The sequence below is a fragment of the Phodopus roborovskii genome, unplaced genomic scaffold (assembly GCF_943737965.1).
Source record: "Phodopus roborovskii unplaced genomic scaffold, PHOROB, whole genome shotgun sequence".
NCBI lineage: Eukaryota > Metazoa > Chordata > Mammalia > Rodentia > Cricetidae > Phodopus > Phodopus roborovskii.
Window position 1 is genome coordinate 36,838,242 of NW_026126410.1, and position 14,219 is coordinate 36,852,460.

At 44.9% G+C, this 14,219-nt stretch overlaps 1 protein-coding gene across 4 annotated transcripts in view; it reads right to left on the reverse strand.

Annotated features, from left to right (window-relative positions):
* The window catches only part of Trio (trio Rho guanine nucleotide exchange factor), a 284,459-nt gene that overhangs the window by 33,581 nt on the left and 236,659 nt on the right, over positions 1 to 14,219 (reverse strand). For all 4 annotated transcript variants that reach the window (XM_051182600.1, XM_051182598.1, XM_051182601.1 and 1 more), the window contains exons 35-37: positions 4,054 to 4,346; positions 3,152 to 3,322; positions 575 to 670 (exon numbers count right to left, since the gene is read on the reverse strand). In XM_051182600.1, coding sequence (XP_051038557.1) covers positions 575 to 670; positions 3,152 to 3,322; positions 4,054 to 4,346 — 560 coding nt within the window. The remainder of the gene's footprint in view (positions 1 to 574; positions 671 to 3,151; positions 3,323 to 4,053; positions 4,347 to 14,219) is intronic.

The window sequence follows — 14,219 nt, forward strand, 5'->3', positions numbered from 1 at the left end:
CACAAAGTTGCAGTGTAGAGACTCAGGGATGCTGGATACATCCCGTGTGAAATCCTTTTACTGTCCATGTTTTGTGGGAAGGTCTTTGACAAACCCTTCTTTGAAATGCAATTGTGTGTGTGTGTGTGTGTGTACAAACACAGAGGAGTTGGGGGTACCTCACAGAGCATCTCAGGGTAGATGCTAAAGTCAGCCATGCATACATATCCAAAAGTCTGGAAATAGAGGCCCATATAAAGCACTGCAGCTGTCAATCATCGTTCTGTGTGCTGTGCTATGTAAGTGCCAAATGTGATGTGTTCACATGAAGATAGATATTCAACTGCTGGAACTTGGAATCTCCTGGACCCTGTCCTCTCCCAGCTTTTCCATTCTGGGAGTCCTTCATAGCCAGGGATGAACCCCTAGATTCAATCCTTGTCATAGTGAGAGTAGTCTGTAGCCACAGTTAACATCTGAGAGCAATCCCAGGCAAAGGCAAACCTCTGTGCCCAGGCAGCAGTGACTCACAAACTTGTTGCTTGACAGGGGAAGCCCTACTGCTCATGTGTGTGGGGTGTGTGTGGGGTCTTACCATTTTGCTCTTGACGAGTTCTTCGATTGCACTCACAAGCTCAGCTGCACTGGGAGTCTCAGAGCTGGTGGGACGGACTAGTAACCTCGAAGAGGCCTAGGAGAGAAGTTAAGACAAAGAACGGGGAGGAGAGGTCTCACGTTAGCCATGGGACTGAGAGTACATTCCCTCGCAAACTCCAGCTTTTTTTTTTTTTTTTTTTAGTAAGTCCAGACAAAAAGACCACAATTTAGTCTTTGTTTGCATTTATTTAGAGTCATCCTTTCATATTTACAATATTCTGACATGAAACATTAAATAAAACCTGTCTAGGATACATGTGGGAAGCAGACAATGTCTGTTTTTAATCCACAGTCATGTAACGCTATAATGCTTTTGAGAATGGTGACTGGGTACGGGGGCATCTTAACGGTAACTCTGCAAGTGCTAGCTTAGGCACTGCGCTATGAAGAGAGAAACAGAACCCGGTCAGCAGGAGAGAAAGAGGCTTAAGGTTTAGTGGGTGAATCCCCAAATAATTGAGAAATGGAACGGGGCTGCTAACAATGGTTTGACTGTGTTTATGGGATTATGAAAGGGAAGGGAGCCAGGGTGCAGTGGCCAGATGGGGGAGGGGACAAGCTCACCATTTCCTGTGCCATCCATTTCCCCAATGATTAACTTCAGAGGACAGAAGAGCGGAAGCCTCACAAGCTACCAGATGCCACTTATGGCTAGACCGAGGGCGTCATGGGGTGACAGTAAGGGAATCTGAGGGACGGGCTACTGAGCTGAGATTCAGTAATTAGCAAACACTGTTTGCAGATTACTTCTGCTGGAGAGTAGCTGGGGTTAGAGGGGCATAGGTAATATGAACCTTGCTTCATATTAAGGACAGCAGAGATGCATGCGACACGTGGCTGGCTGTCCCAGAGATGCGGACAGAGTTTTACAACAGGCTTTTACATACGTGGGCCAAAATGTGTACTTTACAAAAACAAACACTGGTTTGCTCTAATGAAATTTAGAATATGAGATGAACAAAACGAAGAAAAAAAATTCAAATGGAAAGGTAAGGAAACTGAGCCAAAACAGACACGGAACACAAATCAACATAATGCTGCAGCGAGAGTTCACAAAAAGAGAAAACAGAACAAAACAAAAAATTAGTTCAAGTTAATAGACTGTCTGGGAGCATTACTAGACGTTTGTAAAAATGAAGACTTGCTCCTGATAATACCCAACCAGTTTGCATGGTAAGCAATAAATGATTCCAGTAAACAGGACTCCAGCAATTCAGTCTTTTAAGGGAGGGAAATAAACCAATAAGGCCTGCTACCCATTGCTTGGATAACCACCCAGATTTAAGAAATGTTATTTTGCTGCTTTGAAAAAGCTAATAGTTTAGACTGTTACAAAACTGTTGATGAGATGTTATAACACCCACATAGCTGGCTCCCTGGCCAGTCACTACACAAAGAGCTTGAGGGCGGGCACTTTCTCTTTCAGATTGGCCTGTGTGTAGGATGATACTAACTCTAAGGGGACAGACTGAAGCTTGGCCCTGCAGCACACAGCCAGCAACCTCAGAACCCAAGTGCTCTGGCTGTGCTCAACTGTGGGGGACATGGGGCGTGTGGGTTGTGACTTAAGACTCGGCACCAAGTGTGGTGGCTTCACTGCTGTCCTACATACTGGTTGGCAAACACAGGCTGACAAATCTAGCAAGTGACTGACAAATCAATAAGGGAGCCAGGAAAGGGAAAGGGAAAAATGTGAAAAAAAAAAAAAAAAAAGACTGAAATCACATCCATTTTATTTGGAAAACTTAATTATTGCCAAACAGAACAAAAATGAAAGAACAACAATTAAAAAAAAACCAGCGATGACTTACTTCCTAGCTCTATTTTTAGCACCTAAGGCGTGGTGAAGGTCACCATGGGGCCAGGGTGCCGAGAGGGTGGGCAGGCTTCATTAAATAGGTTTCCCTTTTTGATACTGTATTTTTGAGATTTTACAATTGGAGTGGATAAAATAATGTAAAATGATGTAAGAAGTGAAGGGAAAGCAAGACATGGCTTGAAGTCTTTGTACAGTCCAAAGAGGAGCCTCATGGCTCAGGTGACTCCTAATATTGTGTAACAATGAATTTGCTAGGGTTCTAATCCTACAAGCACACGTGGCATGTTGGGGACAAGTACCTGGAGAGCAACACACCCTTATTTCAACTAGAAATCCATGTGCAAAAACACATTATGGAGGAAACATGACGGTCTACTGTGTGTTGAACAGGGCTGCAGGAGATTGCTGTTCTCTGGGGACTCTGAACAACATGTTAGAAGTACTGAAGCATCATTAAAATAGACTGAACATATTTACACGATCACGTGGTATGGGGGCAGCATATGCTGGCCTAGTGCTTGTTCTAAATGGACTTATTATTCATACTTCTCAGACATAAACAAGCTGAATGCTGGGAAAACACCAGGCTTCCAGCGCCTGCTCCCACATCCCAGCACCTCCTGGCCTTTGAGATGTGCTGGCATAGAACCAGTGATGGGCTCCGCCTCTGGGGTGGGTGAGTGCGGCTTTCTTTACCTTGTCATCCTGCGAGTCCGGCTGAAGGAGGCTGTGCTGTTGGATGGCCATGGGTGGGGGCAGAGGCACAGCGTCGGCACCTTCCTCTCCTTCTTCTTCTCCACAGCTCTGCATGCCGGAGGAGGAGGATTTGGACAGTGTGCCGCTGCTGAGGCCCTCGTTCCGTCCTCTCTGAAATCAAAACAACAATTTCTCCTTCAAGCTGGGCCATGAAAACCAAGCCCAGTTTACAGATTAGACTCTGGGCCCTCAAGAGTTAATCAGAAGAGCCTAGGGAGGCCAGAATCAAGTGCATATTCATTTCCTGTGTTTTCTACTTACATACAAATTTGAGTTTTAGCTTTAGTGAGAGAACACAGATTTACAGAAAAACAGAGAACACATGAAGCAATGAGATCAAACAAATGTGCCACTGTTTGTCACTGTCTTTTTCTTTTCTTTTTTAAAAGCTGGTGCAGAACTTGAGCCCAAGCTGAAGTCCCCAATGGCCCTGTCAGTGCTTGGGGACATGAAGGATGATTTCTCCAAGTATAACTCAGCTTCCTGGGACAAGAGGGAAGCAAAAAAAAAAAAAGAAAACCAATCCTTGATGTCCTATCTCCATGTCTCCACTTTAGTGACATAGGAATAGGAATACGCGGAGAGTTCCAAATGGTGGTGGTGGTGGGGGGAAGCAGTTAACTGGCATTTCTAACAACTTTCAGCATGTTCACACACTTAACAGTTTGCAAACCAGAAACCTAAATGGGGCTATGCAACACTGGTGCTTCCAACAAACCAATATTACTTCTCAAGACAGCAAGTACACTTAACTCGAAAGAAATAAAGCACCGGGAGGGCTCTAGCCTTTGGACTCCAATGGCATAAGTGACTACAGTCATAAGTGTGCCATACAGACTGACCTCTTCAATGGTCTCATCCTGTGGGGTGGCAGCGCTGTCGTCTGAGTCCTTCTGTGAGCCAGCATCTGCACTCTTCCGGACTTCCCTGCTCTTCTTGTGTTTGTGGGCCAGCTTCTTCGCGTGCCCATCAGCCTTGCCACTGCTGAGCCGCCTCACAGGGCTTGTGAGCCATTTGCGCAGGGTGTTGCCTGGCCGCTTGGGACCTGGAGAGCTCTGTGTTCCGATCATGTGGGGCTGAAGAGAAGCCACCGAGGCCGGTGGACTGGCATCATTACTGGAGACAGAGAGTGAATCTGATGGGATGCGAAGAAAGAAAAAAGGCATTTTACTGAACAGGACCGAAGTTCCCTGGCATCAGGTCAAGTGTACACCACTTAGTCACCACACTCATGCCCCATGGACTGTTGTCTTTACCCAGATGTTGAAACAATGAGGAGAGGCAGACATTCTCTCTTCTAGGATGATTATCAAGCTGGGTTTCCACCTCAGATGATCCTTCTTGAGATGAAATGCCTCTTTTCCAAAAGTAACTCATGTCACCAGTATTAAAGACCAGTGTGGCCACTGCACAGATCCAATCATGTTGCTTCCTTTTTGTCTTTGAGATGGAGTCCCATGTAGACCAGGCTAGCCTCAAGCCTGCTAGATAAGCTGAGGATAGCCCTGCATTCTTGATTCTCCCTGTCTACCTCCCAATACAAAACTATGTGCTACCACAACTCAATGCTTAGATTAAAAATGTCATAACTGAGGCTGGAGAGATGGCTCAGCAGCTGAGAACACCAGCTGCTCTTTTAGAGGACCCAAGTTTGGTTACCAACACTAACATGGCAGCTTACAAGCAACTTCAGTCCCAAGGGATCTGACACCCTCCTCTGGCCTCCACAAGTACCAGGTACATCCAAGGGGCACAGACATAATGCAGGCATACACATAAATTAATAAAATCATGAGCTACTTAAACTATAAGACACTGGCAGGCATAATTTGAAATTATTTCTAATCCATTTGCTTGATGAGTAAAATCAGGAAATAAAAATTTGGAGAAAAAAAATTTAAAGCATTAGTTATATAAGTGATCATAAACTAATTAATCAAAGAAATAATTTAGTTTGACACACTACCAGTAAATATCAATCTCTATTTTCCTTCTGTCCATCAGACCCACCCACCCAATGAAAGAGGTTAGACTCTAGCACCTATCTGTAAAGGTCATGTTTAGGACCAACGCGATGAAGGCAAGAGTATGGTTAGTGGGGAGCCTGGGAGGCCCATAGCTGCTTTCTCATAGGGAATGCAGACACAGTTTCTTTGTTGGCACCTTAGTAATGTTATCTCATCTGCTTGAGCAAATACTAGCAATTATAACAAAGACGGTACATTTCTTAAATCAAAGGGGTAACCAAAATGCTCTACAGAAAGGGTGTCCATATCAAGTTTCTCACTGCATTTCAAAATTAAACACAGTTAAGTCAGGGATGACATACTTTCAAGAGAAAAAATGACTAAATCAATCCAGAGTTAGGTGAAATGTTTCCAAAAACTTGAAAGCCAGCCATCAGGAGCTGAGTGAGTGGCCACTTTCCAAGCACCTGACGTGAGGCCTCTGCCAAAATGACACTGAATTGAATGACTGCTTTCAGGAGATGTAATAATGAAGACCACTGGCCATGTGCTTATTTTCTTAGACCCTATGCAGTATTGAAAATGTCTGACAATTAATCTTTGAAAGCACTCTTACACATATACCTGTATAGGCTCTTTGCCTCACAGCACTAGAGACCATTGTGCACTCTAGATAGAGTGTTAAGCCCAGAAGCCTGTGGCTACACGTAGTGCCAACAACTCCCATGAGGGCTCTAGAAGCTACTTGACACAGCTGATGCTCATCGAACAGCTGTCTCATTTTTTCTTTGCCCAAGATGGGCTGGTAGAGGATATGACCATACATCATTCATGCTTAAAATTTTCCTTTTTTCTTCCCAGAGGCAAACTGGTTCAAAACTAATCAATAGCTGCTAAGAAATAACCCGTTTGCCTGTGCATGTAACATATGGTATGTGCATACATACCTGTGCATGTGTTTACTATTTATTATATTTATTCATTTATTTTTTGTTCTGTTGAGGCAGGGTTTCTCTGTAGAACCATCCTGCTGTCCTGGGACTCACTTTGTAGACCAGGTTGGCCTCAGACTCACAGACTTCTGCATGTCTCTGCCCTTCAAGTGCTGGGATTAAAGGCATGTGCCACCATCTGGCTATTTATTTTGTTTTTAGTGACAGTTATCTAGCTGTGTTCACACCAGGCCATTGTCAGGCGCAACTCAGAAGAGGCAGGAGAAGATGAGAAGTTCAGGTCAACCTCCTTGCCTGGTGTTTGAGAGCACCGATGCCAGCAGTCCTTAGCTCAGGCCTCTTGAACAGTGACCATAATAAGGCCAGACAGGTGGACGGCCTGGTAATCAGTTTTTCCCATGACAAGGTCTTGCTTACAATTCAGACTGGCCTCTAGCTCACAAACCTCCTACCCCAGCCTCCCAGGTGTACCAGGATTACAAGGATAAGTCACTATGCCTGACTCAACTAAATGTTTTAAAGGCTCCTACAGCATGTGGTCAGCAGGCAGACACAAAGGGGTTTGACTTGGTGAATGTAGAGGGACAGGCTTTCTTCTGAACTCTGATGCATCATGTCACTAAGTGACTCTTTTTTACTTCACTGGAGAAAATGTAACCAGCGTAAGCAGACATTATGGAATTAGAAATTCAATTTTAATTTTACTTTGAAGTGTTTCATTTCAGAAATCTGAAGATGCTGAGGGAAAATATCCTCGTCTGTCTTTAAGGTTTGCAGATGTCCTGTTGTATCTAGTGTAAATCTGATACGTCTGTCAGAATTCTGGTTATTAGCAATGGGAAAATAAACAGATAAGTAATCTCCAAGTTCATAAGCACAAAGTCAAATTCCTCAAGCTTCTATCCTTTGCAACAACACACTGTGCATATGTGTATGTGTTTTAAAACTATCAAAATTCTTGCCTAAATCTGAAGATTGCAACAGTCTGCATAGCTGCTCCGTGCTAGGGTGTGACACAGTGCATAAATCATCAGCTTAAAAAGCTTCAAGATGATTTGAAAACAGCACAATCATTAGCAGAATGTGGTAAAGTATCTGCTATTGTCTTAGTTTTCTGAGGAACATGTTTTGTCCAGGAGATCAAGTTCACTGTTACACATTTGGAAAGACACCACGGGCCCTGATGCACCTCTCTAGTGCACTTGTGCCCTCCAGTTGTGTTCCTGGCACAGTTCTTGGTTTCACACTCAGCAGACAGCTCACAGTGCAGTCCCTTCGGAAAGACTCCACCTCCTGGTCAGCACTGCTACAAGCCGCAAGATCACATAGCCATCATATCGTGAGATAACTCGGAAGAATTAAGGATTCTTCTGAATAAACCAGTACAAAAGTTGTACTTGGAGTTATAATGTTGCCAATGAATTGGCTGTGTCTTGCTGCAGATTCTTCCTGTGGCTTATTCCTTTCCATAACAAACTTGGGATTTCCTTACTACAGTTCAGCACCATCTGATCATTCACTGGGAACAATTTCTCACATGCATTTGGAGTTTTATTGATTACATCCCTGAGCTAAGTGTGAGACCTGTTTCCCACTATCAGGTCCTTGTTCCCCTCTCCATTGTAATTGCAGAGATCTGCCTTCCTGTATTATTTTTATTGACAGACATTTGGTCAGTGTTTAGGGCCCATGAAAAAACATCCCATCTAAGACATTCCCAGATATTCAAGGACATAGAATTTCTACACGTCCAAAGTTGTTGAGTCATAGCTACCTAGATGGATAGAAAAAAATAAGCATAGTTTTTACCTTTACCTCACTGGCAGATAGAGAAGCTATAACCTAAACTAACCCTGCACTAAAAGATTCTCAAACTTCTTGTTTTATGAACCCAAGACTTTAGCTCAGAGATTTACTGATCCCTCCCGTTTCCCCTAAGAAAAGACAAAGGTAATCAGCTCATTTGTTCATCCTAGGGAAAAGTAAACTTTCTTGAAGGCCTGTGTCACCACTGAGGCCAGAGTGTGGCAGGTACCAGGTTTTGTTTCTTGTGAAAATTAAACACAGACCCTCTCTTTGACCTATAGTCCTAACCCTAAGCAATTGATGCTACAAGTTTCTCCTAGCAGCTTTAGTTTATTGCTGTGTGTGTAAATTTTATCTGCCTTGCTGACCCTGAGAAACTCAAGCCTCACATTGTATTGTAAAAAGAGTTACTGTTGCAAATGCATATATATACCTGTACCCCCAAGAACTGGGGATAAACAAAGAAACAGAGGAGATAGAGGTGAGAGATAGAGATAGAGATAGAGAGAGAGAGAGAGAGAGAGAGAGAGAGAGAGAGAGAGAGAGAGAGAGAGAGAGAAAGGAACATGATGCAGGGAAGAAACTGTGTGAGTCAATTCCCTTTTCCCTCAGATTTTAGTTCCTTTGCTTACTTGTAGATCCTTTTTCTGAACCCGGAGTGAAAATTCTAAAGTTACTGATACAGTGCACATTGTCTTTCTCAGGAGGTTCTGGTGGATGCCGCAGTAAGTGGATTACCATAAGACGGCCAAACCTGAACTCTGAGTTTTCCTTTCTCCACACCCTGGTGTCCTGCCTGTAAAGTGTCTATATAGCCTGCTAGGCTCAGCAAGGAGAACCCTCAGGAGGGAAGTCCCTTGATGTACAACCAGTCCATCAGTGTAGACACTGTGTGGGCAGGAGCTTTACTGCCAATAGACTGGTTGGTACACCTTGGGGCTTAGTAAGTATATGCAGAACAAAGATGACTAGGCGAGCCAATAAACTGGATATAGGCTGTCCTCATTTGTTTGCCCACCCCAACAACACTGATTGATAATGTAAGTCTACTACTATGGACAGTGATGTCCTAAGTGTGGCACATTGTGGTCAGTTCTGGGATAACTACAGGTGGTCTCCGCCCTCAGTGAAGTACACGCAGTTGTGAATTTTCACTTATATGGAAACCAGATCTAGTAGACCCCTTTCTTTTGTGGTCCCTGCCTCTCCCCCTGCTGTTAAACACTGCTTTTTCTTGGGACACAGCCTAGGCTTGGTGCACGTGAGTGGCACTGACCAAGGGAAACACTTACCACACGGGGCAGAGATGGCTCAGGACTAAGCTGGCCCTGCAGCTCTGACAGACACATCTGTTTCACATTTTCAGTCCCTCACCTTTGCTCTGCTCCTCCCCCCCAATGAGACCTTTGCTAGACTGTAGGAAAGCCTTTAACTCTTGCCTGGTTTGCTAGACTGTAGGAAAGCCTTTAACTCTTGCCTGGTTTGGAGTATGCTTTCTTTCATCTGAAAAGAATCCTCTTACTTTGGGCACAGAAAAAGGACCTAAGATGGGTGTCACAGAAAGCCTGTGTCTGGGCTAGGCTCTCTCAGAGGGATCCAGGCAGATAGATCAGTGTACCCAAGTTTCCACACCTTACAGGGCAGCGGTGGGTCTTGAAGAAACAACAGGAGTGAAATGAAGCATCTTTATTAACTGGTGGTACAGAAATGAGTGCATTGTATTTTATACAAACAGCAAGATCCTGACAATACCCAGAATTCATGAGCAATATGAGTAAATGGCAAGCACAGTGTGTAGGAAAATACTAAAAAAAAAAGGCTGAAATGACCTAGACAGTGACGTTATTCTATTTCTGTCTTGAAAGAAAGCTGTCCCTTATTAAAAAGGATAAAAAGGGATTCTAGTGGGCTTAAAACTCCCTTGCGGTGAGCACACAGCAAAGACACCACCATATACCATCGGCTGGCCAGGGCCGGTGTGGGGGTGAAATCTCAGGTATGTGGCGTCTTTCCTGAGGTTGAGGCCACACAATGGCTCCAGTGGATTCCTTTTAAAATGGAGACAGAATAAACAAAACAAAACAAACAAACAAAAAACAGCCAAAGAAGAAGAAAGATTTTAGCATGTGCACACAGGGCTGAACCTAAGGGGAGGAGAAATCTTTCTACTCTTAGTCTATAAATCTGGACAGCTGTGATTAATAAAAGCACTTAAAAATGTAAGAAAAAAAAAAAAAAAAAAAAGGACCATATCCTGCTAGCTGAAGACTAAGGAAAAATGAGGGGTTTTTGTTTGCTTTTTCCAGCTTTCTCCTACTTCCACAATGGGAAAATGTCTCGGAGACCCTGCCGCTTGGGTCACTAAGGAAGTTTAACAAACTTTTAGAATTAAAAACTGCATACTCTGAGCTTGAAAATGACTCAACCAAATCTACATTTCTTTGGTTTCACAGTCTCAACAGCATCCAAGTGGGGTGGAAGGGAGGCATGTGCAGGGGTCCTGCAAGTATTTGTTGAGGGGGCTGCTTGCAGACAACTGCAGGCAGGCTATGAGGTTAGAGTTGCAACCCTGATGGTCACCTGCAGGGTGTAAGTGTCTTTAAAGCCCACGGCTTTCTACTTTAGTCCCTCGAGGTGTAAAATGGTAATTATTTTCCTTCTGCTGGGTGGGATTATAACCTAACAGATATTAGGCAATATTCACATTTTTTGCATAGAAAAAAAGAAAGTGCAAAGAGCAAGTAGGGATGCAGGGAAATGGAACAAGATGATCTACTTCAAGGTTTGCAGTGGAAAGAGCAGCCTGGACTGCAAAGGCCTTGTCCCCTCCATCCTCTGCATCTGCCCAGTCAGGGGTGAAGAGGCACAAGATGCATGTATTTAACCCTGGGACACTTTCCAGCAAACATCTGTCTCACATTCCAAATTCTCTTGCAGTATCCCCAAATGAGAGGGGGCGGAGGGAGGGAGGGAGAGGGAGAGGAGGAAGAAGGGGAGGGGGGTGTTAGGGAAGATACCCAAGTCTCACATTCCTAGGCAGACACTTCATCACTGAGCTAAACCTGCAGTTCCTGATTAATGAACACGATTCTATCTTGGTGTCCATTGTGGGTGTGTTGGAGAACACTTGTCAGAGGAACTATGCCATGATGTCTTTACTATTTAGTTAGGGTAAGTATAACTCAAGGAGGATTTTCTAAAGCACAGGACTCATTTACAGCTCATGTAGGCATGCCTGTAACAGGAGGTATGGTTACTATTTAAGAAAGACAACCCTGGGGCTTCCTTTCTAAAGCTTGAGGCCAGCTGGGCAGGCTTTCAAGATCATTCTGTGCCAGACTTATCAAGAGTTGAATGCAGAAGAGCTTTTTTATTCACAGACAGCCACACCAGGGAGCTGGCACTGTGCATGCTGAACCAGAGATGCACAGTATTCAGTAGGCAAAGAACAGGCTCGACAGTAGCTGAACTGACTAGAACATTCCACAGCATCTCCACACTCTTCAAATGGGATACATGGGATACAGTCTCTGTTTTTAGAATCAAGGTATCATTTTTTCTTATTTAAAGAGAGAGAGAGAGACACCACAGTGCCCTAGAGATTCCCTCAAAATGACATAAAAAGTAAGTTATTCCTTCAGATGCGTCCTTCAGGGATATGTCTTGTCTTGTGAGATGATTACAACGGTCAGGCAGTTGGCAAATACTGGAGATAATGGTGGGGAATACACGTGGGGATCAGTTGAAGGACTAAGAAAGAGCCTGCTCACTGACACGGCAGGGTTCTGGTGGCCAAGGACAGATGTGTTTTCATGGTCATTTTTCCAAGTTAGGATCTGTCTTCCACTTGTGAGTATCTGAAACTTTCCTTGCTTGGCACATATTTCCTATCCCAGCTTCCTGGCTCTGACAGAGGGTCCTGCTGAGTCCTAATCTGTCCCCTGGCACCAAGGCTCCATCAGCGTGGTAGCAATGACGGAACACTGTCCGCCAAGCATTCCATGGCTTTCTTACACACCGCTAGGCTGTGACTGCCACGCTGATGCTGTGATAGCACAGGAAGTAATCTTTCCAAAGGCAGAAGCCGTGGAGAAGCACTGAGTCTGGAGAGGGGCGATGAATGAAAATGTGAGGAAAGAACTCAAGGTTCATTTTACATACTTTATATTGTGGTGCCCAGAGGATCCTTGGTGCAAAAAATGTGAACTTTGTGCCTACATCAAATATGAAGTGAGCACAGAGGACACAAGGGAAAAAGGATAAATTTCCTTGCCTTCAAAAATAAATAAATAAAAACCCAGATTGCACTAGAGGCCCCAGCACAGCAATGCCACGGATCATGCTGTAATGAGGAACACATGTCTCTGTAGCCTGAGAAAATGTGCATAAAGGACCAACAGATGCAGTGACCCTCTGCAGCACCCCCCCACACACACTCACCGGGGAGCCTTACACCAGTGCCCCCTCCCCAGCTCTCATGACCCCTGAATCCCAAAACACAAAATAGTCATGGACATCAATTCAAACCAACCCAAAAGACATGCTAAGGCCTTTTCTTTATGAAAGCTGAGAGCCACAGCCAGGCATAGGTACTTGAGTGTGTAAGCACACAGACACGTATGTACCTGGCTTGTGCCCTAGTCTCAGTGCTACTAGGTCATACAGAGTGAGGCCCCCGAAAAACCCAACCAAAATAGGGCCATCTGGGGTCTGTGCACACTCAGAGGCTTCGCAATAGGTCTCATCCTCAGTTTTCTTCCTGACATCCTTGAATATTAAGTAAACATCAGGAAACACGGCTCTCAGATTATCCTGTAAGAAGGGGGCTAGATGTTAGTGTTTGTAGTTTAGAGGCCATTTCATTTCAAAGGCCCCTTTTAATGTCATCACCGAAGACTCAGATGAAGAGACAACAAGAACAACGGCACACTCCTGCAGTTGACGAGTCAGATGCACAGGATCTCATTCATTGCCAAAACGGACATTTGAAAATACATCAGAGGCGAGGCAATGCAGAGCTGCCAGGGAAGGACAGGTTGAGCAGGCCTGGATGTCAGGTATTCTATCCAATCAAGGATGGTGGAGCAGGGCTCTCCAAGTCCCAGATCTGCCGCAGGTGAATGGCTTATGGCCAGGCTGTCTGCCTCCAGGCAAAGGGGGACTTATCAATCAGGGCTCTGAAGAGGGTAACCATGGTGACAAGAAGACAAGATGAACATTAAGGGACAACTAGCTCCAGTAGGCACTTTCGGGCTCCTGAGAGGCAGAGAGCTGAGGAGGCATCTTCTTCCTATCAGCCTCTCGAGAGGTCCTGCCCACCTTTCTTATTTTCATCTAGCAGTGGCCCAGGAGAAGCAGGTGATCTCTGCTCAGCTGATAGGCACACACAAATGCTGCTCAACAGTCAAACTTGTGGCTCCCCGCGCCCCTTCCTCTGCTGATCCGCCTGAGATTAGAGCTCACCTCTAAATGCAGTCCCTCTCTACTCAAGACAAAACTGACTTGGAGGAATTTTCTAGCCCTTGTTTCTGGCATCTGGAATGACCAAGATGTTTTCAGTACTTTTTATGTGAGTCAGGCCCATGTGCTTTTGCAGGAGATGAACAGAAGGATTTTTTCTGCAGACAAACATCTAAATTGTCAGAGAAGAGAGAAAGTCCCTGAGGAAACATTTTCCCATTGACTAATGGTAGGGTCTTAAGATTCAAGATCAAAAGCAGATTGTGTCAAGATAGTAGTGCTGCATGCATGGGTGCGTGCGCACACATGTGTGCGCACACACACGCATATACACACACACACACACACACACACACACACCCCTAAAAACAATAAAACAAGACTAGAAAGACATGTATGTATCCAACAAACAGCTTTCTGTCACCCTCCAACCCAGTGATGTGAGTAGTCACTGGTGTGTGGGGTGGGAGCTGGGTAGGGTTGGAAGGATGTGTAATGCCTTTGTAGTGGCTCTCATGGACGTTCTCTGGTCAGCACGAAGCCTGATTATGTCCACGCTGAACTGTGTGGGACCCTGCTCCTGGGAACCCTGGGAGGCCTGAGGCTGAGCCCCGTCTGAGGCTCTGGATGCTGGAGGAGATCCCACCTAAATCCAGCCACCACCACAGGGACAGAGTGACACCCTGGACTGTTCAGCTCCCAAGCAGGAGCCCTTCTGAATGCTCTGCCATGCATCTGGTGTTTCTGTCAGGTGGAGAGCCTCTGTATCACTTAAAGAAGAGGCAGTAAAAACAAACAAAAAAAAACCAGGGACCGGACTGC